Genomic DNA, 26,625 nt, shown 5'->3' with positions numbered 1-26,625 from the left:
AAGAGGGCAGATGTATTTCTGTTCTTGTATTAATTGCTTTTTGTATCAGTATGATAAAACTTGAGTCATAATATTAGGAACTTAAGCTGTAGTTATTTCCTTTGGCTCCCTTAGCCTATAATGTAGACAAAGGTCTTTCTGCCAGGATATCAGGTGCCCTCTAGGGGGAACCCAATTGTTGAATTTACGGATAAATATATAAAATTACACAGATACATTTCCATTTTGATGCACACGTACAGTAATGTACCTGAATTAGCTCAAAATACACAAATAAGCAGATGCTCAGTGTAGGCAAAAAGGTGCTTTGGAGTATAAGAGAAAGTGTCCATTATCAGTCCAAGGGGTTTGGTCCTCTGTAACAATTATACACTTTTGGAACATACCATACATAAGAAACAAATGATTAAAAATAACTTGCCCTTACATACTACCCTTTGATCTAAAGTTTCCAAGCCAACTAGAGCTATAATTATCCCTGTTTCACCAAGGGCCTAAGGATATCCGGTATGACTCCGCTCGCCTTCACGTGTTTTCGGAGCCACTCACTGAGTTGCAGTTATTTGTGATCACACACTTCACCGCCGGGCTGCACCCTGGGAACACACAGAGCTGGGGTGATCTCATTTCTCTGGGGGGTTTTCCGGGGCAGAGAATACAGGGCCGTGCGCACTGCGTCCGTTTAGGGATCTTAATCAATAAGAATCAAAGATTAATGGGACAGAGAAGGGAGGAAGCGTCCAGGGCCGCTCCTTTTCTCCGCAAGATAGCTCCCCACACTGTGACCATCTATACAATCTACTATGCTCCTCCGGGCCGCGGCCAGGGGCCATAGGGTGAAGCGAGGTCGGACGCGCCGCCTATGGCTGTGCTGCAAGGAAAAGGCGGGGTCACCCTTTCCCAGGAAGGAAGAACCTCTGGGCCCTAGAAGTTACAAGTACGGAACATGAATTTCTCACCACCCCCACCATTCCCCTCTCCCCTCCGCACGCACACGCACGCACACGCCTGCGCGGACTGGGATCTAGGATTTAGCCACAGAAGCAACGGGGCCCCCAGGCTGTAGAGATCTATGCGCCACCGGTCCCAACCATTACGTAGCAAATGCGTGAGAGTCTGCTCCACCCCTCCATATCTGCGGCTTTCAAACAGCCTGGGCAGAATTCACCCAACCCCGTCAGTCCACCCAGGGGAGGTTCCGCCACGACCACAATCCGTCTCATTCCTCCCAGTCGAAGCCAGGCTAGCCAATCAGGCTCAGCCAAGGTCTTGCGATAGGCCCAAAGCAGGTTCGGATTGGCCGAGCTCAAGGAGTTCACCCTCCCTCCCCTTCCCCTGTCCCCTCTTCGGCGCACAGAGGCCGTTGTCCAATAAGAAAGAGCATTATAGGTCTTCGCCCTCCCTCCTTCCCACCCCGCCTCGGTGAGGGATGGGACGATTCGGGCTTGCTGGGATGTCCTCGGAAGCCCCCTTTCCTCAGCCAATCACTGAGTGATGTGGTTCAACCTCCCAGCTGAGTTTTTCAACCAATGACAAAGCGGCCGAGGCGCAGGGTCGCACACCTTCTTGGGGCTTTTAACCATTCTGGCCTCCGCATTTTTCAGCGAGAGCAGACTGAAGAAAGCCTTTGATTGGCCATTGCTGCCGTTGACGAATTTCAGCCATTGCCAGTGACCTAACTAGGAAACTTGACTTAATAACTCCTTGCTCCTCCTTCACCTCTTTTTCCTCCGTCCGCAGGCTTCAGCTACTTCCGTTGCCTCGGGGCCTAGGGGGTTGGGAAGGGAGGGTTGTCTAGCGGCCGCTTCCGATTGGCCCCTGCCGCCCCTCGGCTATTTCCGGAGGGAGCAGCGAACAGACGACACTCTCTGATTGGTTGGGGTTGGCGTTCGGTCGAAGCGGGCGGGCGGTGTGCGAGGCCCAGGCTTCGGCCGGCGATTCCCAGACGCCTGTTACGCGGGCGGTGGGGGCTCTGGGTAGTATTGGGCTGGGCTGGGCTAGGGAGGAGGAAGGAGGAGGCGGCGGAGGAGGCGGAGGTGAGAGGGGGGAGGAGGAGCAGGCGAGGGGAGGGGGAGCTAGGCGGCTGCGCAGTAGGCGCTTCTCATACAGAGCAGCCCCCGACCCTGGTGAATGCGGGCAGGAGCCGCTGCTGCCCGGACCGAGTGACAAAGGAAGGAAGGAAGGAAGGAAGCAAGGAGGAGCCGGGGCCCCCCTAAGCCGCTGTCAGGGCGCCGGGCTGGGGGCAAAGCGCGGACATTTCCCGAGCGGGCAGCGAGCGGAGCTAGGGGGCGGGAGGGCAGCGACGGTGCCTTGGACGGGGGAGGGGGCCCTCAAGGGACGGAAGCGGTTGCCGGGTTCCCATGTCCCCGGCGTATGGGGAGCAGCACAGGAGCCGCTGCTTGGGGTCTGAAGGGAGCTGCTGCCGCCGCCGCCGCCGCCATGGCCGCTGGATCCAGCCACCGCCTGCAGCTGCCCCTGGCGCAATGAGGAGAGGAGCTGCCGCCGCCGCCCCCCGCCGCCTCTGACCGACTCCCCAGATCCGCCGCCTTCGAGCTCTCCGGGCCGGGCCGCGCCGAGCCGCGCCGACCGAGCGCTCCCTCCGCCCGTCGGCCGGATCCCGCCGCCGCCAGAGCCGCAGCATTTCCAGTCGCATCACCGAGCCACCCTCCCTGCCTCCCTCCTTCCTTCCCCCTTCCCATCCCCCTTTCTCTTCGAGCAAGAGACTCGTGATCCCTCCGCCGCTTCCCTTCTTCATTGACTCAAAAAAAAAAGATCCCCGAGGAGGAAAAAAAAAATAATATTCGAAGTACTGAAATTCCAATCAAGTATATTCTCCTCTCCTCTTCCCTCCCCCCTCTGTTTTAATAGATATTTTTTCAGGTTTTTTTTTTTCCCTTCCCCCTCCGAAGGTGAGGGGGACAAGAATTGTATTTTTTTCCCCAGCCCCAAATCATCTATATATAAAAATCCATATCTCATCCGTCTTGAAGGAGGATATAAATCGATCGTTTGGTTTTATTGGTTTTCTACGTAAAAGAAGTGAAAAAGCCAAGAAGGAAAAAAATTTTGGGGGTGTGTGTAAGCTTAATGCTGCATTTGTCATTAACTTACACCCCAAAATAAAACAAAAGGAAGAAAAGGAGGAAGAAGGTGATCGGGAAAGAGAGATCATGTCAGGGCGGCCCAGAACCACCTCCTTTGCAGAGAGCTGCAAACCAGTGCAGCAGCCTTCAGCTTTTGGCAGCATGAAAGTTAGCAGTGAGTATTGATTTTTTTTTTTTTTTACATCCTTACACCTTCCCTTTAAAATAAAGACCTTGAAATGCCTGGATTAGAAAATACATTAGAAACCAAAAAATTCAACAGCCTATGTAATGGAAAAAGGTGAAAGTAGTCGCTATTCAAAGATGAAGCACCTCCCTCTCTCCTTCCATACCTTCCCCCCACGGTCTCATTAACCTTGAATTGACAGAATGAGATTTTTATTTGGATGTTTTAGTTTGCAAGTTTGTTTTTTTCCACCTGTCTAACATGACTACTAATATTTTTAGAAATGGTCCTAAGCCGCGACCTAAAGAATCCATAGGAAATTAGAAATCTAAGTATTCAATCGTCTTTTTGAGTAAGGAAAAAGAAAAAGATTTCTTGCATAAAACAAAACAAGATATACAAGTTGAAGCGTGGATGTCTTTTTTTGAATGAGAAGATATGTTTAGGAAGCTCAGACCTCAATATGGTTGTCTTGGTTTTATGCTTTTAATAAAGACAAATATTTAACATTTTTTGGATTTGTAAAAATAATAGCTTGTATGCCGTCAGGGTTAGCTGGTGCCATGATCAGGTTTTGAATTTGGAGGTTATTCATTTCTACCTTAAAAATAATGGGCTTGTGGCAGCATACTATATAGAGCACCAATGCTGCATATGTTGTAAGTTGACTAATTGGTTTTAATATGACATCCTCTATCTTTTGGTTGTGACGTTAGAAATTTAATGAGTTATTGAGATTGGTGTTTTAAATAAAAAGTTTAACATTTCAGTTTGACCTTTTTTGTGATTTAGAATTTTAATGTCAGTTTCAGCATACTAACCTACACTTCAGTTGTTGCCAATTGAATCATTTTAATTCATTTGGAGGGGTACTGTTGTAGATGACTTTATTAAAGTCCTGAATTAAAGTGTATTTTAAAGGACTATTAAAATGTCTGTATTGTGATTTCATTTTGTATCTGAAAAAAGCTTTAGCAATGATTTTGTTGTACCTTTACAAGTGTTGATGTCACTCCTGGACTGGCAGATGCACCAGGTTACTCTTGAATTAACTAGTAATTATCAGAGACTGTATTTTCCCTGAAATTTTTTTTAATGCATCTGTAGCTTTCAAGAGATCACAGAGCTGAATAATTTTAAGTCCTTTCTTTCATAGCTTCTGGAGCAGAGATGAATATGTTAAGAATATGTGAATGGAGACAATTTGTTGTCAAACTGTCCTTTTTAATCCATTTCTTTGTACCAAAAATTAATAATTTTTTGCTGTTATTGCCATATGCCCAACAACTTCAGTTCATCTTCATTCGTGCTCTCTGAAAAGGTATAATATGAACTTGGAACAATGTTTATAATAGTTTAATTTCTCATCTTATTGAAATACACTTCTAGAATTTGACCAATTGTAATCTCATTATTTCTAAAGTGAGATGGAGCAAGAGAGAGATAAAGTAAGGTTCAGTTGAATTTCCTTTTTGTTCTTGAGTCAAAAACTGCCTGGTTAGAAAGAAAGAAATTTTAAGACAGGTTACTTTTTTGAAAAATTGGTTAAATTGCTTATCCTTACCAAAGTATTCAACCTTTACACTGACATCAGCGTTCAGGGCTATACTAGACCATATTGACTTTAGACTTCTATTTGATGTGAGCCTGCATCTATGTTGGTATTGTGACTGGGAATTTTTTTATTTTGGAAATTATAATCAGGCTTTTGTTTTTTTGGTTATTAGCCAACCAAAATTCTAGGGATGTGTAAAGAACCAAACTATTCATTACTCTGTGGAAGGTCAAACCATCATAAGTACACTATGGGTCAGATGAGATGAATATTTAAAATTCTACTGTAATCTTCAGCTGTGATGAAGGAAGTCTTAAAATAGTGTAGGAATCTTTCCTGAGTTGTTGGAATGTGTATTTTTCATAATGGAAATTTGGAGTAATAGTTAATTGAGACCAGTTAACCGATTCATTAGTTATAGCTAAGAAAGCAAAGCAGTTTTTACCTGTCTTCAAACTTTGTTTTGTTGGAAGAATTAATTTATTTACTTTTAAAGTGGCTGTATTTGACATTATCTACTGAGATCAACATTGCTGAATTACGTGTTTAGATTTTGACTGGTAAATTAGTATAGTATATTAAACTGAATCTGTAACTCATCTTTTATGGGTATAGATTGCTATAAGTGGAAATTTAATGTCAAATACAATTATGCTTCTGACTTTAAATTTAAGGATATTTTTGAAGAAATAAGAATAATTAAACATTTATTCAGTGTTTACTATGCACAATCTTGCACAAATAGGACTACTTGAGACCATTTTTCTGGAAAAACAAACATAAAGCCGTTTATTAAAATGGTGTGGATGACATAATCAAATTGAATGCTTGGGTGCCAAGGGGTCTTAAGCATTAAAGAATGATCAAAGGAAGAGTTAATCAGGGAAAACTACTTGAAGAAGGTAAATTTCAAGTCAGTATTTGATGGAGGCAGAGTAATGGATTGGGGTCAGCCATGTGTAGCGGAAAGAACACTGGATTTAGTGTCTGAACATCTGGTTTTGACCCTCATCTCTGAGGCTTTATTAGCCATGTGACTGTCAAATTACTTAATATCTCTGAGCCTCAGTTTGCTACTTTGTAAAATAAGACTAATAATATGATGCTGCTTACTTCATAGAGTTGTTTCGAGGAAGAAAAGAACCTTGTATAAATGAAATTACATAGAAATGTTTGCAATTATTGTTGGAGTATGGAAGGAACAGAATGTATTCTAGTTGGGAGAATTAGAATGATTAAACCATAAAGGTAGGAATTAGTGTGTGACTTGGTAGACATCACAGACACTGGCTAAAAAGATACGAAGGAGGAAAGCCACCGGAAAGGCCTTTGACAGATCCAAATTTATCTCTATTTTTTAATGGATAAAAGCTAACTTTTGTAGATTTTATTGGATTGAATATGATGGGGAACGTGATGTTTGAGAAGCTAAATATATGGCAGTTATCTTTAGAATGTATTGGAATGGAGTGAGACAGGGAAATCAGTTAGGGGGCTAACTAGAAGTCAGCTCAAGTTAGAAATGTTTACGGTGGCTGTAGAAATTGAAGGCAAAGGAACAAATTGAAGAGAAATGAAGAAACGGGCAAACTGGCAAGACCCTGCATATGAAAATGTATCTCTGTGGGGGGGATGGGGGAGGGAGATCTGATGGTGAAAATAACTGAGCATGAAAGACTTAGAAATGATAATATTTATGACAGTGGGAAAAAGAAGTGCTACATGAAAAGTTACATTGACAGGTTGAGTTTTTCTCCAGGTTTCAGTAGGTAGCTGTTACTAGCAATGACATCTAAATTTCTGAGCCATTTTATGACTTCCAAACCTTTTTGTAGTTTAGAATAGAACTTGCTCAAGATGTGGAAGTAGTAAATTTATAATTTACAATGTTACAAAGAAGAAAAAGCTGTTCTTGAAGTCAGAAAGACCTGGGTTCAAGTCCTATATCTGAAACATTGGCCCTGTGACTCCAGGCAAGTCACTTTTCAGTGCTTCAAGCAACTTTCCTAGATCCTGAGTTGTAGAGCAAGTCGTGGTCTGCATTGGGAGAGTATGTTCCTCCACCGGAGCTTCCAATTCCAATTAGATCACTGGTCCTGTAAAAGTAAATTGACACTTACGTTGTTTTATTTTCAAAGCTGTAGAATTCCACATAGAATTTCTAAATGTCTTAAGTTGCTCAGCTGAACAGTGGCTATTAGAGTAATGATCAAAATCATTTGCTTGAGGCCACGTTTTTGTGATCAAATCGTGGTCCTACAAATAGAAATTTTTTAATGTTCTATTCTGATTATAGATGCCTACCTAACTTTTTCCTTTTGATCAGTGAATTAATTATCCTCTTGCTTCTCATCAGAGAAATGTTAGATTATAGGTATGGAATAAGGGGTAAATTTTCAAATATAGCTAACAGTTTGCTTTGTTTTGCTTGACTATTACAAGAGAGGATTTTATTTTGATGGTGGGTGGAGTTATTGGAAAGTGAGGTTATGAAAAAAAAGAACATTTTTTAAAAACCCTAATAATCAAGAGAACTTTAAGGATTGAAAAAAAAAAGACAGCTTGTGTTGTGAGTAGTAAAGTTGACAGCAAAAATCAGAAGTATGTTTTATTGAATACGTCTGGCAAATATTGGATACCTTGCTCATTTTTTTTGTTGGTTATAAGTAGTCTTTCTGTTGCATAAATTATTTCTTTTAAATGTGTTTTCCATAATAAATACTAATGGACACTCTTATCCCAAAATCAGATGATTTAGAGCTAGATGAAGTCTTAGAGATTTTTTGGTCTAGTCCCTTTATTCTATAGAGAAGAAAACTGGTGTCCAGAAAAGTTAAATTAATTCCCCAAGGACATATGTTATTAGGGAGCAAGAGTCAAAATTCAAACCTAGCTCTTCTAACTTCACATTTATCTTTCTTTCCACTGTATATGTGTGTGTGTGTGTGTATGTGTGTGTGTGTGTGTGTGTGTGTGTGTGTGTTGCCTCAAATCTCTTGATTTGTTGTGAATGAACTGACTTCTTCCTTTTCAGTTGTGCTTTCTGGTAGCTGTATTAAATATTAAAATTAAGAAGTAACATTTTTCATTCTAAATATCTACTTGCCGTAAGCAATTTAAGCTAGATTAGTAGAATGACCATTTGTAAGTGGTGAAAGAATTTTAGCAAACTGGCAGGATTTATGTCTCAACCCTGGGATTTGGTAAGGGGAAAGAAAAGTCACTTAGTAACTGATTTTCTCAAGTAAATTTCTCTAGTATAATTAATAGTATCATAGCTGAATGGTGTCAGGCAATATTGTAATAAAAAGTTAATACTGCTTTCTATCTGTATAGCTTTCCCATGCCTAGATCAAGATTTATCTCTTGATATCTTTATGACATTTGAAAAGGTAATTAGAATTTAGCTACCTCTTGATTACTCTTGTTAAAATAATGATAGCAACGTGTATTTGAAATTCAATGAATTATTCCTGAACTTACTTTTAGTAATTGTCTTTCATTTCCTTTTCCCTACAACCTTCACCTTTGCTGCTACAAAATTGAATTCCAACTTTAGCTTCTATTTCTGTTATTGTTCCATATGGTAGGAGCAGTAATATTTTAATGTCCAAAAGTGGAAAGATGGATTATAGAATATAAAAGAATCTTTTGTCTCTCTTTTAAAATCTCTAGGACCTTTTCTTTTTTTTTTAAATACATTCTTATTGATCTCTTGTTAGTCAGTAAATGCTTATGAAGTGCCTACCATTTGCTAGACACTGGTTAAGTGCTATGGTACAAAGAAAGGCAGAAGATAGTCCCAGATCTCAAAGATTTGACAATCTAATGGGGAAGGCAACATGCAAACAACTATGTTCTAGCAAGCTATATAAAATAATTTAGAGATAACAGAAGAAAAGCACTAGAATTAAAGGAGATTTAAAAAGGTTTCCTTTAGGAGGTATGATTTTAGCTGGAATTTGAAGGAAGCCATGGAAACCAAGAGAGTATAGATCAGAAGGGAGAGAGTTCTGTATGAGAAGGGAGAGAGCTCCAGGCTTAGAAAGTTGGACAGTGAAAATGCCTGGAGTCTGGAGATGAGTGTCTTGTGTGAGAAACAGCAAGGAAGCTGGTATCACTGGATTGAGGAGTTAATTTGGGGGTATAAAATGTGAAAAGATTGGAAAGGTATGAGGGGTCCAAGTTATGAAAGCCAGAGGATTTTTTTTATTCTAAAAGTGATAGGGAGCCACTGGAGAATATTGAGAGACCTGAGGGAGGAGGGTGGGTGACTTGTTTGATTCTGTGCTTTAGGAAGATAACTCTGGCAGTTGAGTGGAGGATAAACTGGAATGGAGACCCACCAGCAGGCTATTATAATTGTCCAGATGTGAGGTGATGAAGGCTTGCTTGTACCATTGTAATGGCAGTGTCAAGAGTAGAGAAAGGGGCATATGAGAGGTGTTAAAAAGGTAGAAATGATGGAACTAGGCTACAGATTGGATTTGGGTAGTAATTGAGATAATACCTAGGTTTTGGGCTTAGGTATTTCTTTCATTATCTCTTTCCCTCCCAGAAAGCCATCTAATATAACAAATTGTTTTTTAAAGGAAAAAAGAGGAAAAAAAATGTAAAACTGGTCCATGCCTTGAGAAAGTTCTTAGATGCGGCCTTTTGACAGAGTCCAAGTTTTATAGAACAAATCCTTTTATTAAGGGGATTTGTTCTGTGAAGTTTGGATTCAGTCAAAAGGTCACACTTGAGAACCTAAAGGGGTTCCCTACCCCTTTTAGACAGTATTCTATACAGTGGTACTTCCCACCTCACTGAGACATGGGGTAGGAGTATCTTCTGTCTCTTATTTTCTTTGGGGCCACACTTGTTCTTTGTAATTTCACAGCATTAACTTTTCCTTCCTTCCTTCCTTCCTTCCTCTCTCTCTCTCTCTCTCTTTCTTTCTTTTTGCTTTTGGAGGGCAGTTGGAGTTAAGAGACTTTCCCAAGGTCACACGGCTAGTAAGTGTTAAAGTGTCTGAGGTCTGATTTGAACTCAGGTCCTCTTGACTCCAGGGCCGGTGCTCTATTTACTGCACCACCTAGCCGCCCACAGCATTAACTTTTCATTGTTTTTTTTTTTTCCCATTTACGTTACTGTCTTTGTGTACATTGTTTTCTTGACTCTTCTTATTTTATTCTACATCAATTCATGGAGATCTTAAGCTTCTCTTTATTCATCACATTTATGTTTCTTATAGCACAATAATATTCCATTCCATTCATGTACCACAACTTGTTTAGCCATTTTCCAGTCGATGGGCATGTACTTTGTTTCCATTTCTACTTGTTTCCATTTTTCCATTCATTTTCTTTTTATCTCCTTGGGGTTAATACTTAGTTGAATATCTGGGTCAAAGGGTACAGACATTTTACTCCCTTTATTTCCATAGAGATCATAGAATTCTAGTCCTGGGAGAAACTATAAGAAACTCTGGTCACATAGTTAAACTCATTCTTGATGAATCCACTTTCTACAATGTTACAAGTGGTCCTTCAGTTCCACTTGACAATTTTCAGCAAAAGGGAATTCACTACCTTCTGAGGCAATCCATTGTATTTTGGGGCATTTTTGTTAGGATTTCCCTCCGTATGTCCAGTTGAAATTTGCCTCTCTGTAATTTCTACCCATTACTTTTCCATTTGTTTTGTCTGAGGCCAAGCAAAACAAGCCTAATTGAGAGTTAGTATGGTATAAAGTATAGATGGCTTGACTTGGAGTTAGTTTTAAACATACATACACATATATAAAACATAGTATCTTTGTATATGTGTTATACACACATGTACATACATATACACATGTGTATATCACTTTGTAAACTTTAAAGTGTTACATAAATGGCAATTATTCTCTATATGACAGCCCTTCAAATACTTGAATATAGCTGTCATTTCCCTGTCATAGTTTTTCTCCAAGTAAAATACTTCCATTTCATTTAACTGATCATATAGTATGGGTTTCATTTCTCTCATCACCCTGGGTGTACTCTCCTGGAAGGTGCCTTAGCTTGTCAGTGTCTTTCAAATGTGGCATTCAACATTGAAGCAAGGGTAAGTTGCAAATAAACTTGTTTTGATACATGCCCAGTTGAGGCTCCTATATAGTATGTATGAAAGGTGAACATGGTTGCTGTAGAGCCCATGCATGTTCTATAACCCTGTGTACCCTCCTAAGCATTAGCAACATGTTGACCCACATCCCTCCTCTCCCTATCCTTAGAACAGATTGAACCTTGCATGTGAACTGCCACTTCTGGGGGAGACAGCAAGCCAGGGGAAACAAAGAGCTGTAGGTGCCAAATAGGGAACCCTAAACTAGTGATCCATTCTGGGACTTCTGTCAGAACTATGTTTTGATTTTTTTGAACTTAGACTGTGAAACAAAAATGATTTTGATATTTCTAGTGTCATATTTCCAATTTTGTTATTCGGCGTCTGTGGATTTGAGATAGATTGGGAAGGGGAATAATACATCATTGGACTTGCATTTGCTGTTATCGATGTAACTAGTTTGTCTCCCAGAATACTGTTTGATGAAAGTAATCACAACTTGCTGCAACATGTAGCATCACTTTAAAAGTTTTTGCTTCTTGCAACTTGTGAATAAATTGTTTAATATCAGGATTAGAGATATTTATGGTTCATTGCTTAATCACCTTTTTAGTGGTTTTATATGTAGTTAAATATGTATGGGACAGGTAGGAAAATCTCTGGGAATGGGATAGACAATAAGTTTAGTTAATTTCTTTTGTAAAAGCAAAATTTTGTTAGGGCACTGTAATTGTATAGCTAAATGTGTTAATCTGTTATTTGTTACACACATGTAATATGATAGATATTTCACATAATTAGGTGACTTCACATCTAGGTTGCTTGCATTCAAATGCTGTGCAAGAAAAAAAAACTTTACTTTCCTATAGGCTAAGCTTTTTTTATTTATAATTTTTCATTGTGGTACTCAGGGCAATGCTGTGGTGATTTTAAGTGCTACAGGATTATTTCATATTTAGTGATGCCTTAGCAATTTCAACTAAATTCTTTGATTGTATTAAACAAATTTGTACTTAATACTGATTAGGGAGGTTGTCAGAATTAATTAGCATTGCAAATAGTTCACTATTTGTATGTTTTCCTGCCATTTCAAAAATCCATTTTAAGAATATGAATTATTTTTGGGTTCCTTGAAACACTTAATAAGAGGTCCATTAGAGATGGAAATCTAAGGGCTTATTATATAGTTCAAGAAGAAAAAGAGTCTATAGTGTACATTTTTAAAACTATCCAGCTAGAACCTTGATTTCTTTGGAGGAAGAATTTAATGTTCCTTAAGGCAAAATTAGTATATTTATACTCCTCAGGTCCTGATAGAATGAGGTTATCTAAAGTAGCCTTAGAATTATTTTCTTTTACATCTTAGCCCTGTTCCTACTTTGGGGTGCAGAAAATATTTTGCCCAGTCTTCAAAATTTGTTAATAAATTCCATGAAGGCATTTTTGTGTGAAATTTAAATTCAGTTTGTTAAGAATTTATTGAATGTCTCAAATTACGAGTTCTTGTTTAGGCCAAGAATTAGGAGTTCAATTAAGGTTTTTGAACACTTAACAGTACATGCTGCAAAGTCTTTTTGCTAAAGCTAATGCATTTCAGACATAGAGCCTTTCATACTTTCATTCTGAGCCTATTGATTCTTTATATTCTATTCTAACAAGCTTTGATCTGGTTTCCAAGCCTACTGCAAGTTTGAAGAGGGAGAATAGGGCTGCTATTAGAAAGAATAGTGATGGTGGTGAGTGAGAGCAAGATTCAGTGCAAGAAAAAAGACAGAACTTAAAAAAAAACTGACAACTTGAAAAGCACAGTATCAGGAACCATTGTATGTAGGGTCAGAGAGCTCAATATCTTAGGTTCCGGAGGAGAAAGTGAGGCTGGTGACTTTGCACAACCCTCCCTCACTTAAATCCGATTCACTTGCATGTCATGGCATCACCTTCCTGTTGTCATGGTCCTCTTGGAGAACTAAGGACAAACAACATCGCAGGCCTTTAGGGGGAAGGGGAGGGGAAAAGAATAAACATTTATATATCTTCTACTATTTTCCAAGTACTGCGTTAAATGCTTTTTATATCTCATTTGATCCTCACAGCAGCCCTGTTTGGTAGATGCTATTATTATCCCTATTTTACAGTTGAGGAAACTGAAGCAAACAGATTAAGTGACTTGAATAGGGGAGACACAGCTAGTAAGTGTCTGAGGCTGGATTTAAACTTGCATACGAATGACCCAGTGCTTCATACATTGAGCTACTAGCTGCTTGTCTGGAGAGGCCTTCACCATTATTGTACCATTTTTAATATTTGTAGTGATAACTTCTATATGATTCAAAGGTATGTTCACTACATCCTGTTTAACTTTTTAAGTTAACAAGGAAGAATGCAATTTTAAAGGCATATTTCTGTGGAGGGAAATGGTTCATTTATCAAATCACAAATCCTGTATATATTTGCATGTTCTGTGTTTTTTGGTGTCTTAAGGGCCAAACACATCCTCAGTTATCCAGCGACTTATTCCTCAACAGATCTGAATATCTGACATTTAATGTAATGTTATTCAGAGTTGGGCTTGTCTCTCTATTATTTATTTATCACTAAAGTAATGAGAGGTTGAGGACTGGATCATATCTGACTTACCAAGCTCTAGTTGGGTTGTTACAGTACATGTAGAGTGATCATGTTTCCCTTACTGGGCCATGCAGAGTATTTTTCCTAGATCTCTTAAAATAGTGTTAAATTTATATGGTACTTTACAATTTGCAAATTGAATTCTTCACAACTCTTTGAGAGTAATATCATACAGAATCATCAATAATGCCTACTTTGTACCTAGGCACTGTGCTAGGTGATGGGGATACAAAGACAAAAACAAAGCAAAACATTTCCTTTAAATAGTATACATATCACCAAGGGAGACAAACATGTTATATAAAGATACCTCCAAAATATCTTTAGATACAAGACAGTGGGGGGGGGGGAAGGAGGGAGTGGGAAGGGATGCATTAGTTGCTGGAGATGGGGGAGGTAATCAGGAATGGGTTCCCTTAAGTGTTGTCTTCTTTCTGCAGATGAGGAAACAGACACAGGGATTGATTCATTGATGATCACGTGACTTGTAGATGGTAGAGCAGTTGCTTGATTTCCTCAGGTCTTTTGATGTCATCATATGTTTCCTCCACTATAACACTATGCTTTCTCCATACATAAATATTTCAAAGATTTGGAATTTTCTTTGTGTAGGTATTCCTTTCACATTTGTAGATCATAACATCTCTTTGGTTTAGTAGGTGACTGAAAAATTCATCACCATGTATCCAACTGATTTTGAGTCTCACAATTTACCTCGACTGATCCTTGGACTACAGATTTATAATTTGTAACAGGACTTATATGCAAAATCTTTCCAACTTGGTAAGATCTGCTAGTCTGTACTCCATTGGCATTGTCTTAGAGAGACCTTGGAGAAGCCATGGTCACCTTAAAAGTGAGGAAGCATTGGAACAGGATTTTAGTGGAAACTTATGCATTTCAATTCTAGAGCCCTCCCAGTCCAGTTCTGACAAATTTGACTATCTGATTTCTGAATCCACAGAAGATCAGACACCTCAAGGTAGGAGGGGTAAAAGGGACTCCTAGGCCAACAACAGCACAAAATGACTGTTGAGCAAAGACAACAAACTAAGCTGTTTCTTTAAAGATGTGACAGAAGGGGCGGCTAGGTGGTGCAGTGAGTAAAGCGCCAGCCCCGGAGTCAGGAGGACCCGAGTTCGGTTCCGGCCTCAGACACTTAACACCCACACAAAAAAACTAGCCGTGTAACCTTGGGCAAGTTACTTAACCCCAATTGCCCTCCAAAAAAGGGCAAAAAGAAAAAAAAGATGTGACAGAACCAGCTGTCTCCATATCCACACCGATTATCTACTCATTCAACAAATTTATTGAATTTATTTTCTTCTTGTGCCATACAAAATACTATGTTTGTTTCTTCGTTCTCTAATACCCTGCCTAATTGTCATTTCTAGATCTCATCCCCTTCTCTTTTGTCTTTCCTAATATTTATTGCTTGATTGAGCCTTCCATTCAGTAGTCTTATATATTAATAGTGTGTTTACAGGGACTAGAATTTAAGAATATCTTGAAGGGCCGAGCTGCATCAATTAATGCAATGCATTTCAAAAAATACATTCATAGAAAGAAAATAGGATGAAAATTTTTATTTCAAAGTAAAATCAGTTTTTTTCGCCTCATCAATTGACGTTCCTGGTCCTTCCAGTGTTAAATGTATTCATGTTATTTGAGCTTTTATTGTAGTTGTTTTTGTTTGAACTTAAGATTTTGGTGTTGTATATCTCCTGGTAGGGGAACTCTTAGATTACATTATAGTCATTATAGTTTCTGGCTAGAATGCATTGTACAAAAGAGAATCTTTTCTTATGACTTATATAATGAGCATCATGATAATAATTCTGAGTATCTGTTTAGGGAGTCACTTTACTACTTGTTAGATATGTAACAGTGTTAGTCTATTGAAATATTTCAGAAGATTTTAATTCTGTTTTAAACTACATATCTCTGAATCTGGCTTCTCAGTCCTCTTCTCAAACCCAAAGCAAGAAACAAACTGGAGGTTGAATGTGATATTTCATATCTCTTTGAAAAAACCATAGTGAAAATAAAACTTTTGGTTTATAAACATCAATCAAAGATCTTACTAAATACTTAACTTTATTAAACTAAGAAATTTTACATATAGCAAATTAAGTTTTTATTATGATAAATTAATCTTTTATTTCTTATATTCATCTGCATGGTGAATGATAGAACATATTTGCTTTCATGGTGAGTAGGAGACACAGATGTTTACTGAAAGCTAGGTGGGATATGGATTGTAAAAGATTGGGAAATCTTGACAGAGGAGCTTCTGTCCATTACAGAACCCTGTTACTGGCACATGGTAGGATTGGATAGTCTTGCCAGAATTATGGATGATGAAAGGATTTGAACCTGGAAAATAAAACTTGTAAAAGTGAAGTTTCTTGTCCAATGTTGGACAGGTATAAGTAGCAGAACCCAAATATAAGCCCAGATTCTTTGTCTAAATCCTGGGCAAAATTTTCTGCTGCTGCTTTGTAACCTATTAAATTGAGTTTCTTAGATCTCAAATATATGTTTATATGTATATGTGTGTGTATTATATATGTGTAAGTATAACAACTTTAGAAAGTTAGAGCTTATAAAAATGACATAATGAGTGGGGGTGTGTGGGTAAGAGAAATACATGATTATTTGTATTACAGAGATTCTTCAGTTTATAGAATAACTTACTTCAGGGCTCTGCTTAAATAGTGTGCATCCTTAGTTCCTTTAAAGTTTGATATAGTTTATGAAAATTAAGGAAGCATACTAGCTTCCATAACTGGCCAGAGTTCCCAGATCTCTTGATACTCTTTGAGCATATTTGCATAACATAAATTGAATTACTACATTGTAAGCTCTGTGCGGATATAGTTGTTGTTCAGTCGTTTCAGTCATGTCTGACTCCTTAAAACCCCATTTGGGATTTTCTTGGTAAAGATACTGGAGTGGTTTGCCATTTCCTTCTCTAGTTCATTTTACAGATGAGGAAACTTAAGGCAGACAGGATGATGTGAAGTGCTCAGGGTCACACAGCTGGTAAGTATCTGAGGCCAGATTTGAACTCAAGAAGATATGTCTTTCTGACTCCAGGCCTGGCACTCTATCCACTGTGCCACCTAGCTGCTCCATGGACATATTATTCAGTAAATATTGATTGATTGAATTTAGATCCACCATGTGACCCTTCTTTATTACCATTGTTATTGGGGAATTTAGGTATTCCCCCACTCTGAAATGAAAGGCAGTATGGCAGTACCATCCCACAGTCATCTCATGACTTTGGTGAAATATTAGCCAGCTAAATTTATACAGCAGTCTCTGGCCTTGTATTGATGCTGACCATTTTTGTAAAATCAGTGAAAAGGTTATTGGGGTCTTGGTATTCCTTCCACTATTCTGTATTGGCAGAAAAAGATAGTATTTTTGTTGTATCACATCATGGCCTAAAGCCACCCTGAGAATCTAGAAATGCACAGCTGATAATGATTTTTGGTATCTGATGGCAGAATTCTGGCTAAGATTTTTAATAACAGTAGAGATACTCTAGCAGTTATTACACCTAACTCTCTTGCCTTGCTTTCTGAACATGATACTTTTAATGGTGTTTGAATTTCAGAAGATTTCCTCTTTGCATATTAAAGAATTTGTGTGAATTGCCTAAAAATCTTGGTGTGGTATTAGGTATTCTTCATTGTTCCTGGGTCTAAGGTCTGTTGACTTAAAGATTGGAACCACGTTTGAAGGCAACATTTTGGCAGGTTTCTACATTTTACAAAGTTACCTCAGTGTAAAATAATCAGACATAATGCAGCTATTTTTTGAAGATTTTTTTTTTGTGCAGTTGCTGAGAAGTATTGCTAAGATGTTGCTTGCTTTGCTCTAAGTACTCTTTGAATTTCTAAGAAGTTCACATCAAAACAAATTAGGTGACATCAACTAACTGCACACTCAACGTGTATGTCCCTGCCATTTGCTAGCACCAGAAGAAGTTTCTGATTTGTAGTTCATATTGGTACTTACGGATGGTATGCTTTGAGAGAGTAGTTATGATGTCATAATTCTCCAGCTGTCTTTCATTCTTGAGGATCCTTTAAATTTGTGGCATCTTGGTTGTCTAGATATTCTGGATTACTTTGACGATTTCAGATCAAAATTGTTTAAATCTAAAAAATGATATATTCTATTATATGCTGTTTTTAGGGTAACAGGCTTATTATACCTGTGCAAAAGTATATCCTAACATCCTTCTGAAGATTAGACTCTAATCCTAAATGGTCTGATTTCCCTCATACTATAGCCTCTTTTATTATCTTTGTCAATCCCTCATTGATTTGTTAAATGTTATTGTTGCCATTATGTGGGTCTAGATCCTGTCAGGGACTGTTTCATTTTCATCTTTGTATCTCTCAGTTCTTTGCATAATGATTTGTGTAAAGTTAGGTGATTAATAAATTTATAAGTTAAATTAAATTGAGATTGTTATCTGTCTTGTGAAATGCATGTTTGCTGATGTGTAATTCTGTTTATAGTTATCAGACAATCATTAATGCTTATAGATATTGAAAAAAATTTTTTTTTTAATTTGAAAAAGTTAAAAAAAAATCTTAAAACATGATACTGTCTTTCAAAGCCCAAGGTTAATATTGTGTGTCTGTTAATGGGATGATGTTTCTAGAAAAACATCTAAAGTGAACATATTTCGTAGCAGATCATGGAAGCAGTGTGATATAGTAGAAGGAGTACAGTATTTGAGGCCATGGACCTTGTATTTAAATTCTTGTTCTGTTGGTGTGATTTTGGCAAGTCCTTGAACCTCAAATTTCATCTTCTATAAAATAAGGAAATTAGGCCAGATGACCTCTAAAGTTCCTTTCAGCTTTAGAGCTATGATACTGTGATTGGGCAGTTGATAAAAGAAGGATATTTCCAGAGAAAGAAAAGTGAAATCAGAGGGATAAGATTCTGAGGTACACTGACCCTTTCCTCCTGTCTCTGATACCCCCAAATGGGACCAAGTGCCAGTTGTACTGACTTATCTCCTTACCTCTCTCCTACAACTTTTTCCTGACTTCTTCCTTAGTGCCTAAAAACAGGTCCATCCTTAAAAAAACAAAACAAAAAAACCCTTTCTAGCTATTGTCAGGTATCTTCCTTCCCTTTTGTCACTAAATTCCTTGACAAAGCAGTCTGTACTTCTGTTTCCTCTCATCTCACTTTATTCTAAACCCTTCACAATTTGGCTTCTGACCTCATCATTAAATTAAAACTGGTTCTTTCCACAGTTACCAATGATCTGTTGATTATAATGGCCTTTTACTGCAGCATTTGAGTTGATCATGTCCTTTTGAGTACTCTTTCCTCTAGGTTTTGGTGACACTGTTCTCTCATTCTCCCTTTTTTCTATTTGGCTGCTCTTTCTTACTGTCACTTTGGGTGTTCCTCAAGGTTCTGTCATTGGTCCCTATCTCTTTTTTACTCTATATTATAGTGTGATTTCCTAAGTTCCCATGGGTTCAAATGTCATCTCTATGCTGATGATTCCCAGATCTATATATCTACCTTTATTTTCTCTTAGCTGTAGTAACACATCTCCAGCTGCCTTTTAGATCTCTTGAAGTGGATTTGCCATAGTCATTTAAACTCAGTATTTCCAAGAAAATTCATTATTAATTCATTATTTTTTTCCTCCCAAACCCTGCCATCTTCCCAACTTTCCAGTTATTGTCAAAGATATTTCCATCTTTCCAGTCACCCAGGAAACCACTAAGGCAGACCTATACAACTTGGCAGTAGGTAGGGGTCAAAACTAAAGCAGGCTAAGCTTTTTCGGTTGCAGATAGGTTAGACTAGAGACAGACCAACGATGCTTGATTGCTGTGGGTCACATGACAAACAGGAACTGGCAGTGGCAACCCTACATTTTTTGAGGATCACCTGAAATCCTTTGGCTTGGCTGTATGTTGTGCAGGCCTGCACTAAGGTGTGGGTCTGACAATGTCACCCCCTTGCTCAGTGAACTTTAGTGACTTTCTGTTCCTTCTAGGATCAAACTCCTTGCATTTAAAGTCCTCTTACTCAGCTTTTGTCTGTCTTCCCAGGCTTCTTATACGTTTCTTTCCCCTTCACACACTATTCCATCCGCTACATTGGCTCATTTGTTGTCCTTGAACATGACATTTAAACTCGCTTTGCCTTTTCACTGGCATTCCACTAGATCTAGTACGCCTGCTCCGTGCCTCCCTCCTTCCACCTCTGCCTTCTCAGGCAGCCCAAGTCCTACCTTCTCCAGGAAGTCTTTCTACCCCTCTTATTTGCTGACGTCTTCTTGTCTTACAAGTTGCATACTTGTCTCCCCATGAGAAGGCGTGCAAGGAGTGTGGTTTGTTTCATTTTGCCTTTCTTTATGTTCCCAGCATTTAGCGCTATATCTGGTGACTGCTGTTGTGGTCTCCCTACCCCTACCCCCTTTTACTTATGAAGAAAACAAAGCTCAGAGCAGTGCAGTGACCTGCCCAGCTCATTCGGGGGTGGGGGAGGAAGGGGCAAGGTGAAGATCAAAACTCGGATTTTGGAAGATTCCAAATCGAGTCCTCTGAAAACTGCATGACATTGCTATGCTTTAGTTCCCTGAAAATATGAGCTTATGTATAAAATATCTTAAACCCTGAGGATTCTAGTTAAGTGAGGCATTAATGTATTTTGTTTTCTCCTAGTTCAGCATATTGTTTGTTTTTCCTATTTCAAAAGTGGTTCATACTAGAAAAAAAATGTTAAAAAACTGATTTGCAGTGGAAAATTTAGGGTAAATACATTTATGAATGAAGCACACAAATTATAGTGCTTCTATTAGGCTCTGTGATATGGGCTCAAGTGATTCTGGGAATTAGCATGGGAGTAATGAATTTAATTAAATGAATTGGGGAGTCTTTGGTGAAGACAGACTAGAGCAGGGACTTTGCAGTGTGGATAATATAAATTATTGACAGTGTGTAGTGGGTCTTGTTCCCTTTCCCACTGGGAACACCCCCTGGACTTCTCTTGTCAATAGATTAGAGGATGTGGTGGTGGCAAATAAGGCTTTGAGATGCATTTATTTGGCAAACCTTTGAGTCCCTGGTAATCACTGTTTTTAATACAGGGCAGGTAAAGTTTAGGTAAGACATGATTCCTGCCCTCTTGGAATTTTACTCAGTAGTAGAGTAGATTTCTCTCCATCTCTGTGTCCTAGCATTCCACCATTCCTGCTCTAGTTTTTCTTTTCTCCTTTCTTGTTTCTTGACCATTTCTACTTAATTAGTTCAACCTTAAACTTCTCTGTTCTTGAATCCTTTTCCCCCTTACTGTGTTGTTGCTCATGTTGTCAAACTTCCCACCACTCACTGCCTTAGCACTTCCTTATGTTCCACCAAATGGAACTCCACACAGCTTTGCTGATGAGAACAAATTTATCTAATTTCAACTGGGCCTTCACTGAAATAAGAGTCCTTTTACCCCTTCCTCGTAGATTCTCTATCCCCTATTCCCCACAGCATGTCTCTCCTAGCACCACTTTTCCCACCTTTTCAACAGACCTCATATTATCCTTTATGTTGAGAAAGGAGAGGTTATTTGTTGTTAGCTCTCTCTTCTTTGTCTATATGTTAAAGTCTTTTGGAATCCCTTCCTCCTTTGATTCCGTGTCTGATAAAGAGAGCAATGGCTCTTCTTGCCAAGGACCACCCATCTTACATGTACCCTTGGTCCCCCTCATGTTTTGTCTGACAGGTAACCACCACAGACATGTTTTTTTTTTCTCTCAAGTCTCTTCCTTTCTATGAACTTCTTCCCTGCTGCCTCACATGTACTATGGATTCCTTAATGCTTTTTTGTTTGTTTATTCTTTTTATTTTTCAAGTAACAGGCTTTTGATAAATTAATCTTTCCCTCCCACTACTGCCCTCCTCCACTGAGCATATTAAAAAAACAAATAATAAACTGAAAAGGAAATCCCTTAATACATATCTATGTAGTCTGGCAAAAACAAATCATCACCCACATGCCCAGGAATATGTCTCTGCATCTCAGGTATGTTTCTTCTTTATTTTTTTTGACTAATAGTTAACACTGTGTTGATCAGAGTTCTAAAGTCTTTCAAAATAGTTTTTCTCTGTAATGTTATCATTGTATATATTGTTCTCCTTGTTCTTCATTCTGTATCAGATCATTTTTGTTTGTGTAAAATTAAAAAAAATTATATTGTCAAAATTACTGTTTTATCTCTATCACTTATTAATTCTTCCTTTAGTTTCTAACTTGCTCCACTAATTTGTTTATGATGTGTCTTTTTATATTAAAAATGTATCACCCAGAGGAAGTTCAGGAGAAGTTGGGTTTGATTGGAAAGATGATGAGCCCTGTTTTTAGATATGTTGAGTTTGAGATGCCTATGGGGCATCCAGTTTGAAATGTCCAGTAGATGATTGGTGATGCAAGATAGAAGCTGAGGAGAGAGACAATGGCTGGATTTATGGATTTGGGAGTTATCTTCATAGAAATCAGAGAAAAGAGGGTCCAGGACAGTGTCTTGGGTATTTAGTGAGCATGACATGGAGAAAGATCCAGCAAAAGCTGAGGAGCAAACAGGAAAACAGCCAAGAGACATAGGTAGGAGAGAGAATCTGAGTATCAACAGAGTTGAATGTTGCAGGGAGCTCAGCAAGGATGAGGATTAAGAAGGGGCTGTTAGATTTGGCGATTAAGGGGAAATTGGTAACTTTGGAGAAAGCAGTTTCAGCTAAGTGAGATTAGAAGCCAGACTGCAGAGATTTTATAATAATAAGATTCAAACTATAACAGTTGTTCCATTCACAGGTAGGCTATACTAGGTTTGCCAGTGACAATAGGGCATACTACTCTAAGTTATTAGTGCCTTCCCCACTCTACCCCTTTTTGGAAGAATAAAAGGAGTTTAAAATGTCAGGGCCACAATATTTTTAGGAAATTCAAATGGTTTACCTGGTCCTGGCATGGAAGAGAAAATATCTTTGTTTCTTAAGCAGTTATATCACAGCACTGATGGTGACTATGCATATACTGGCATAGTTCTGAATTGCAAAATATAAACAGACTCTCTAACATATAGAAGACAGAAGCAAAACATTTATTCAGACACCAGAAAGCCAAATTCCAACACCAGAAAACTGAATCCCTTATATTAACAAAGAAGTTAATATGCCTTATCACCGAAGGGAGCTACACCGGACCTTGCTGTCTCCTTGTCTGCATCCTCTCCTCCCTCCTTTCTAACTGCTCTGACTCCCACCTTCCTGTGGTTTCTGCTCCACCTGTTCAGCAAGTTCCTCCAACCACAGGCTCCATGTAATTACATTTGGCCTATTAAGGGGCAGGGAAGATCTTCAAATTCCCATTACCATTACAGCAGTCACTATCAATATGCAACAAATCTTTTTCCAAATAACATACCTATCACAAAATAAATATTTAGAGGATTAGCTCATTCTGCCATTTTTAATCTTGAGACTAATGATACTTAGCTTATTAAATCATTGTCTTCACATCAACTAGGAACTTCAGATGAACAGAAATGAAAGATTACACAGTATGACCAAAAGATGTTCTTCCACAGAATTTTTTGGGAAGTGGTTTTTAATTGAATCTTAATGGAAATGTTCAGGAAGTTTACCATTTATAGAAATCCTGCAAGTTCTTTTGGCAAATAGAAGAAAACTTGTAAAGTGAATTATCATCCCCTAATTTCTATTTTCTACATTTGAATTTTCAAAGCATGTCAATTAACCAAAAGCAGGATTAACCTGCACATACCCAATACTACCAAGAAAGTTTGCATTAACATCCTGAACTACCCTTGATACATTAACACTAACTTTGAACAAACTCTGGAATAGGCTAGAATTCAAATAATTGCCTAAAAATTTGGCTGTCTGTTAACAACAGATGGGGCTGAGCCCAAACAAAAAGATGAGAAAATGTACCTCCCTCCCTCCCTTCTTTTAAGATTTGGGAGTCTCTTGGTGTGGGACATTGCCTATATATTGTCACATTCAGTTGATACATGTTAGTTTTGCTGAACTCCCCCCCCCCCCTTTTTTTTTTTAAATTGTTATAAGGGATGGCCCACAGGTTAGGGGAAAAGGAAGGGATATATTAGTAAATTAAAGTGACAGAAACGAAAGATCAATTTTAAAAAGATGACTACATTGATTTGACCATCCAGGTAAGAGGGAATAATAGGTATTTCTTTTTGTAACATTTATGTCCAGTTACCAGCCAAAGTGAAATTCACACCCTTAACCCCAACTTTAACAGTAGTCATTAGTACTAGACAAATAAAAGTTCACTTTTAAGGGACTGGAATTAATTTCTGAAAAGCTCTTACAGTGAGGAATTAAAATTAAGATGGGAAAGTCTGTTAATTTAAAGATTTTTTTTTTTTTGCTTTTTGGAGGGCAATTGGGGTTGTGACTTGCCCAAGGTCACATGGCTAGTTTTTGTGTTCAGTGTCTAAGGCTGGATTTGAACTCAGGTCCTCCTGACTCCAAGACCAGTTCTCTATTCACTGTGCCACCTAGCCACCCCAATTTTAAGATTTTTTAGTGAGATAAACTTTAGTTCTTAATTTGGTTACTACATACACAAATATAGGTACCAGAATTGAAATTTGGGATACCTAGTAGATATAGTATATATCCATAATGACGGTCACTTTAGCAGAAAAAATGATTAAAGGATTCATCAGCAGTCTAAGACTCTTGGAGCTTCCCAGTTCTGTATGACCTGATATAAAGAAAAAAACAGACCCATCCAGATAGGCTGATTCAAAAGTTTATAGAAAGGAAAATAAATCAACCTATTAGTTGGGTAAATAGATGGAGGAAAATAGTATGTAAAAAAGAATAATGTGTGGGATAGAAGGTTGAAAAAGTGGTTAGGTGGGAAATTGGTTCATCAACAAGGATACTGATGTAATGAATTAACCAAGTAGTCTCCAAATATTAAATATTTCTTCCTGCCAGATACTTAACAATTGCTATAGCTAGTCTGATAAATATGAAACAAGGTCTATAATCTAAACTATCTTAATTCTCAAAATTAATAAACCCATGGCTTACTTGGACTATTGCAGTAACCTTCAATTCCAGTGTGCCTCCAGTGTCCACACAGCTGCCAAAGTGATTTTCTGAAAGCCAAGATCTGACCATGTTAGTCCTCCATAAAATAAATGCCTATGACTTCTGGGATCAAATAAAAACTCTTGTTTGACATTCAAAGTTCTTCACAATCTAGCCGTTTTCCTGTGTTTTCAGTCATCTCCCACCTTACTCTGCTCCATGATCTGTAGGAACTTGCTATTCCTTTCACATGATGCTTTGTCTTCAAAATTTTTCTGTACCTTTGCACTGGCCATTCTTCAATGCTTAGAATGCTCTTCCTCTCTTCTGCCACCTCTTCAGAATCCCTGCCTTCCTTCAAGACTTGACTAAAGTATTACCTTCTGCAGAGGAGTCCTTTCCTGGTCCCCTGAGCTGCTAGTGCCTTCCCTTTTTTGGTTACCCTGTATTTTCTCTGGGTTCTTGTTAGTTACATCTATTTATATACCTCTTGGGCTCTTCATTAAATGTTAAGTACTTTGAAGTCAAGGACTTTTTTTTTTTAAGCTTTTTCTTTGTATCTACAGGGTTTAAAAGGGACAAATGTCCCAGGACTGGAAGAAGGGAAATTAATAGAAATGTTACCGTTTGGATCCCTTAGTGTTACACAGAAGTAGTTTAAGCTTTCCAAAGTCATATTGTAGAATTTTGTAGATTGTAAATGTATCTCTTGGGAGTAGAAGAGTTATAAACTCCAGAATTCTTTCAGGAGAAAGCAGCAGATAATTGTCCTTGGATGCCATTTCACCTGACTTGTATTTTCTCTACCCTCTTAGTCTATTTATAGCAGTTGATTTACATCAGTTAAATTACTTTAGCAAATGATTTTAAATGGTAATACATGTTCATCCATTTTCAGACATAAACAGCTTGTTTTAGTATGTCAGGTTGTAGTTATTTTAACGACTTTATCTTCTATGATTTTATTCTTTCTGTTATTTTTGTATTAATTTGGTTCAGAGGGGCAGGAATTTAAATCCTTTTTCTAGTGTGTGATCTTAGACTAGTCACTGAACCCCTCTGGTCTTCAACTTTGTCATAGGAAGTCTTTAATAAATGTTTGTTTGAATTGAATTTGTCAAATGAAGGGGTTAGGCTAGATCATCCCTAACATCTAGCTTAATTTGTGATTCTGTAAAATTAAAAAGACTTTCAATTTTGTATTTAAAAAATGTCATTTGGTATTCATTACATATACTGTATCTAAGTCTTTTGCAATAAAATATTCATGAGTCCAGTGATCTATAACTGGAGTCAGAGAGTACGTAGGATTCAAATCTTGGCTTTTCTATTACCTGTGTTACTTTGGGCAAATCACTGAGTTTCTCTAGACCTCAGTTTCTTCACCTATAAAATGAAAAGAATTAGATGACTTATAACTCTACATTTGCTAGCTTATACAGTTGAGCTGTGTTATTAATAATACAGATTCTGGAAATGGGAGGGAACATCTGGTATAGAAGGAAGGGCAGGAGAAAACTTTATCCTTTTTCCTTATGGTGGACTCAGCTCCCACAAGCAAGTTTTTGGTCTATATCCATTTCAAGAAAGTATTCATGCTGGGTAGATGCAAGGCTATTAATCCTCTGGTCTTAGCTTTCTTACTCCTGAGTCATATTTTCTAGCATTTTTCCCCCTTCTCCCCTACACTCACCTTTGCATTGAAGTAAATGAGTATAAAATAGATTGATTTAGTTTGGAAAGTTTTATCCAGTTTTCCTACCTCATCCCCTTCAACATAATGAAATATATGATGTATTTTTTTGGATTTTACTTATGAACATTGCAATACAAGATGACAAAATGCCCTTTGAACCCTCCCTTTTATCTTAAGACCTATCTTCCCATAGCATGATTTTTTTCTTTTTGCCTTTGAATACAAAATAACACCAATTCAAGGAGAAAC

The 26,625-nt window shown here is 38.2% G+C and overlaps 1 protein-coding gene across 4 annotated transcripts in view; it reads left to right on the top strand.

The window, feature by feature from the left end:
- The first annotated feature begins 2,660 nt into the window (after window positions 1-2,660).
- The window catches only part of GSK3B (glycogen synthase kinase 3 beta), a 304,997-nt gene continuing 281,032 nt past the window's right edge, over window positions 2,661-26,625 (top strand). Inside the window, exon 1 of one of the 4 annotated variants that reach the window (XM_069069985.1) lies at window positions 2,661-3,258. In XM_069069985.1, coding sequence (XP_068926086.1) covers window positions 3,171-3,258 — 88 coding nt within the window. In that variant the 5' untranslated portion in view covers window positions 2,661-3,170. The remainder of the gene's footprint in view (window positions 3,259-26,625) is intronic. The other 3 variants (XM_069069986.1, XM_069069987.1, XM_069069988.1) reach the window with 3 other exon arrangements.

Source organism: Petaurus breviceps, unplaced genomic scaffold (genome assembly GCF_028583685.1).
Source record: "Petaurus breviceps papuanus isolate PSGF00001 unplaced genomic scaffold, PetGlider_PUasm1.0 90792, whole genome shotgun sequence".
Lineage (NCBI taxonomy): Eukaryota > Metazoa > Chordata > Mammalia > Diprotodontia > Petauridae > Petaurus > Petaurus breviceps.
This window is presented reverse-complemented; position numbering and strand designations above follow the sequence as displayed.